We start from the raw sequence: 5467 nt of genomic DNA, 5'->3' as shown, positions 1-5467 counted from the left end.
AAGCTTCTCGGATGAGAGGTGAAACGTCTTCAAGCAACTTAAAGAAGTCCCGACGCTTTTCTTTACAAGCTCTTTAGACAGATTGTTGATTGAGCATTTTTATACACCGAGTGTTGTTCTTCCTTCAGCCCAAAGATCAAAGAATTGGGATATTTAACAGAACATTTCAAGTTTCTACACATCAATACAACTGTTATAGCCCATTTTTTAAAAATATGTATGCATTAAGTGCATAGTAACTACATAAATTGCAAAAAAAAGAATAATAAAGTACAAAAAAACTGAAAATAATTTTTGTTTTGTTTTTTTACATATATTCCTACTTAGAGAAATTTAAGAGGTTTATCCCTCAAAACTGTAAATACCAAAAAGTTGCACAAAATAGTTTCCCACCACAGGAAATTTATTTTGAGTGCCTTCATAGACTTATTTTTGAAATACACCAATTTATGATATTGGTATCGGACATAAAAAAGTGGTATCATGCCATCTCTAGTTGTAACCAATGACAAGCCTCTTGTTCACAGTCACTCATGGATCAATCCCATGAACTCTCAACTGGCAAGCATATATGAACTGAGTAGGACCTAGTGTGTACCATTTCTACAGTTCTGTGACACAGAAATGGAAGGTCAGCATCATGGAAGAGGGGTGAGGATGCAGGGGGAACAAAACAGGGGAAGACGCCACATACATAGGCAGATTCCTAATGAAATTGGGGTAACACTTGTTGTCCATGTTGTCAATTGCGGCCTCAAAGTGGATGAGGCTTGTCGGGGGGTGCAACCAAATGTTGGAAGAACCACTGTGAATTCAATCATTCAAATATTTCATAGGCAGAACAGGTATGTATAGTATGGGACAGTAATCCAACATTTCATAATATCTCATGTTTAGTGTGCATTACTGTAGTTTTACTGTAATTTGCACCACAAAGGATTGAAAGACAGGCTCGCAGAGGTGGAAGACGGCCCCCTTTTACCCCGCAGTAAGAGGAAACTATTTGTGCAATGGTGATTGCAAACAATGCAATAAAGTTGAAAGAAATTCAAAGCGCTGTCATAGAGGATAACGGTGTATTTGGTAATATTGGATCTGTGTCAATTGCAATAATGGACAGAGTGCTCAAGAGAAAAGTAATGTGCATGAAACAATTGTACAAAGTGCCATTTGAACGGAAAAGTTAAAGAGTGAAGGAGATCGGTCACCAGTATGTACAGGTAAAACATGCCTCGTATACTCTAATGTTTAGCACTGTAAACTCTTTTACTTTGTGTAGTTTCATGTAGTAGACTAGCAATTCTGTTTCTATATTCACAGAACATGCAAAATGCATTATGTTACACTGGATAAGTTGTTAAATTTCTCTCTCTCTCTCTCTCTAAAGTGTGTACTGGAGCTGGAAGCCAGGGAACCACTGCACACATTCATATATGTTGATGAGGCGGGTTTCAATCTGGCCAAAGGCACAAGGTGCGGAAGAAATCGCTTTGGACAGACAGCAACCACTGATGTCCCAGGTTGGCACGGAGGGAATGTTACAATATGTGCAGCCAACTCAGACAATGGCATCCTCACCCATATTCCCCTTTTTGTTCCATATAAACACAACATCTCCTGACTTCTCAGACACTCTTTACAGGGACATAGTCCCTGAGAATGAGAGGGGTGGAGGCCAACTCAACATGAATGTTGTTGTGTGGGATAATGTCCGTTTTCACCACTCACATCTGGTCATGAAGTGGTTTGCAGCACATGACACAATGCTGGTTTAACTTCTCCCTCCCTGCTCCCCATTCCTTAATCCAAAAGAGGAGATTTTCTCTGCCTGGAGGTGGAAGGCCCTGCTTGCAGCCATGGATGCAGCATGAGACGACATTACAGAGTCATGCAGAGGGTGGATTCGCCACTCCAGGAGATACTTTCCTCGTTGCATCGCAAGGGATGATATCCGTTGTGATGTAGATGAAATTATGTGGCCAGACAGACAGGAATGTCTGGATGTGCCACAAAACCCTAGAACTGAAGAAGCTTCTTAGATGAGAGGTGAAATGCCTTCAAGCAACTTAAAGAAGTCCAGACGCTTTTCTTTCCAAGCTCCTTTAATAAGTTAAGTATCATTTCCTGTAACTGGAGCTATATCGGCACATGAACTGTGTAAAGATGAATGATGAATTAATAAGAACCCCTGTTTTGTTCACTGGTAAGTCATTTGAGGAACTTTTTCCACTATGGTTTTGAAGTGCAACATCACTCTCAACCCAACTGTATATATATAAAACCCTATTTATTGGATATTACTTTTTAAAACTGGTTTGTATATTTGTACATTTCTCTTTTCTTTGCTTTAACCATCTTGTGACTCTTATCTAACAACTGCATTTTTTTAAATCTTTACTGTGACCGAAAATTTCCTCACTAGCTTTTTATTAGAGAAATGCATTTAAAGCATTGAAAAGCTAAATAAAGAAAAGTCAGTTGAGTCTTTTTAAAGATTGCAGTTGATGCATGCTTCATTTTAATGCTCCAGTAAATTCATTATTTTTTTTCATGAATTGTTTTTAAAATCATTATGTAAGGTTTCAAAACAGAAGTAAAAACAACGACATCAAAAACTATTTGTTAAACTTTGTGCATAATGTTAATGCAAGACCCTGAGAGCAATTGATAAAAGACAAGGACATTTTACTTTTACTCGAGTTCCTTTGCTCAGAAAAGTCTTTTATGTTTGTGGTCAAATTGACCCCAGGAATCGAAACCTTTCAAAGATGACCTCCATATCATAGAAATAAATAAGTCAAACTTAATTATATTTTTAAGTAGCAGATTACTACTAAGTTGATCAGAAATAATACATTAAACTAAGTCAAATAAAAGAAAATGTTAGATTAACTTAATTTAATTTAGCAGCACTATTTTCTTTTAATTACACTTACAATTCCTAATTTATTTAATATCAATACCAATGTATGTACATTCATTATCTGCAGCCAGTTCTTTCCCTTTACAGTCATAGTCCCTATATTTAAAATCCTTACTCTTACACACCACACTGCCTTTACCTCTCTCTATTTACACATATTTCCCTGTCCTCCTCCTTTGTCTAAGCCCAGCAGTTTGTAATGGCGCTGTTATTAGCAAGTGTTAACTCAGGGCACATCCAGTATGGAAATTCAATTCTTATCCACATTTTATTTGGCAGTGATTTGACGTCAGGTGTCGATAATGATGCAACTCTCAGCATTTTGTCTGGGCTTGGGACAAACTATAGGTTTACGCTGGCTTGTTGTTAATAACAGTAATAATAAGAATGAGGAGGAAAAGAAGTGAAGAGAAAAAATATTTATTCCCAAAGCTGTAGAATTGCCACGAATCAACAGCCAAAGCTTAAAAATCTATTTGGTTCAATAGATATCATTATAAATAACAACAAAACAACAAAATATTAACAAAGGAAGATAATTTTACATTAATGCAGGTGTTGTGGTAGGAGGAGATAAAGATTTTCTGACTGTTCTTGTGGTTGATGTGTTAATTAAAAAAAACTGTACATGTAATCTGATTACTCAAATGACATCAGTCTGCCTCTGTGTGTTTATAGGCTACATTTCAAATGTTTAAGATATTAATATTACTGACCTGAGAGCAGCAGGATGAGCAGTAAACAGGTTTCTTCCATTCTTCTGTATAATAGATACTCATCATGATTATTATTGTACTGTAATTAATATCAAGTGTTTATCATTTAAGGTTTCTCTTCTCCAGTCTAATAAGTATATAGTTTATATGCATATCCAAAATAATTCTATTCAATACTTTTTAAATATTTCAAAACTATCATGTCTTAAAAACGGTTTAAATCATCATTTCTAAGTTTTAGAATAATGGATATAATATAAACATATCCAAGAATATAACTTTAGCATTAATGATGCATATCTTACCTGACAGCTTGTGTTCTCCTCTGTTGACTGAAGCTGACTTTTAAGAAAGTCTTTGTTTGTTCTTTTCATATATTTTACTGTCAAATGAGGAAAGCAGAAGGGAGTGACCTCTCTGTAGAAACACACTTTTATCTAAACTATTATTGTATGTTCTGAGGTCTGACCAGTTTATTGATTATCCCCTTAGCTTCTCTAATTGGAGATCTTACGAAAACTTGTTAAACATGAAAATGTTTCAAACTGAATACTGTATATGTAAATGTTTGATATCTTCAAGTGGGCCTATCTGTAATTTTCAGGAAGGTAACACGTGGACATGCAGGTATGTTCTATAAAACCTTTGAGGCAACAAGTTTTCTGAGTCTATACAGTCATGGAACGTTTTTGCAGTGGCACCAAAGTGTTAAACTTTTATTTAACATGTTTCAAGGTGTGCCTCGATGCTCGATGCAGATCTATCATTAATAATTTTCCAATAATTCAATTCAATTTTATTTATATAGCACCAAATTATAATACATCAGACATAATACATGTGAGGCCAAAAGACCACTAACTATACATCAATGCATTTAATCAGAATCAGAATACTTTATTGATCCCTGGGGGAAATTATTTTTTGTTACAGTGCTCCATTATAAACCAACATCAAGACAAGACAGACAATACACTAACTAAGAATAGTACAATACATACATATATATACATACATACATAAGTCAACAACAAGAAACTAACCACATTCAAATGCCATTTAAGCAGTTTATTATTAAAATATGATCTATACCAGTGTTTCCAAACCACTGTGCCACAAGAAATTATCAGGTATGCCTGGAAAATTATCTGGTTCCACCTGATTAGTACTCAAAGTACGGGCTAGTAACGGGCAGAACAATTACAATCTCTACCACTAGAGGGGAGTACAACTACCAGCTGTAATTAAATTGGTTGCCAACTGCCGGAAAAACAGAAGAAGACGTAGAAGAAATTACATATTAGTCATAATATGTGTGAAATAGCAATAAATAAATATTTAAAAAGAAAAAAGTAGTCAATCTCACCTGGGTCCTGGAGAAAATTTCGACCCAGATGAAGGCCCCATCATGAGTAGTGGAAAAAAGTGTTGTTAAAAATAACAGTGCATAATAATCAATGTTGATGTTGATCAAGTAGATGTCCCGGACTCTACTATTAATAATACAGCAGTCCCTCGTTTATCGCAGGAGTTACGCTTTAAAAGTAACCCGCGGTAGGTGAAATCCATGAAGTAACCAACTTGATTTCTTTTTTACATTTATTATAAATGTTTTAAGACTGTAAAACCCCTCACTACATGCTTTATACACTTTTCTCAGACAGGCATGAAGCTGACTTTTAAGAAGGTCTTTGTTTGTTCTTTTCATATATTTTACTGTCAAATGAGGAAACCAGAAGGGAGTGACCTCTCTGTAGAAACACACTTTTATCTAAACTATTATTGTATGTTCTGAGCTCTGACCAGTTTATTGATTATCCCCTTAGCT

General features: G+C 35.4%; 1 protein-coding gene across 1 annotated transcript in view; it reads right to left on the bottom strand.

The window, feature by feature from the left end:
- LOC121813540 (C-type lectin BfL-1-like) overlaps positions 1-3679 on the bottom strand; it is a 7541-nt gene extending 3862 nt beyond the window's left edge. Inside the window, exon 1 of the mRNA XM_042217370.1 lies at positions 3640-3679. Coding sequence (XP_042073304.1) covers positions 3640-3679 — 40 coding nt within the window. The remainder of the gene's footprint in view (positions 1-3639) is intronic.
- Between the last annotated feature and the right edge of the window lie 1788 nt (positions 3680-5467).

The sequence above is a fragment of the Haplochromis burtoni genome, unplaced genomic scaffold (genome assembly GCF_018398535.1).
Source record: "Haplochromis burtoni strain Fernald_Lab_line unplaced genomic scaffold, NCSU_Asbu1 Contig_1883, whole genome shotgun sequence".
NCBI lineage: Eukaryota > Metazoa > Chordata > Actinopteri > Cichliformes > Cichlidae > Haplochromis > Haplochromis burtoni.
Note: the sequence above shows the minus strand (reverse complement) of the source record. Positions and strands in the feature narration are given on the sequence as shown.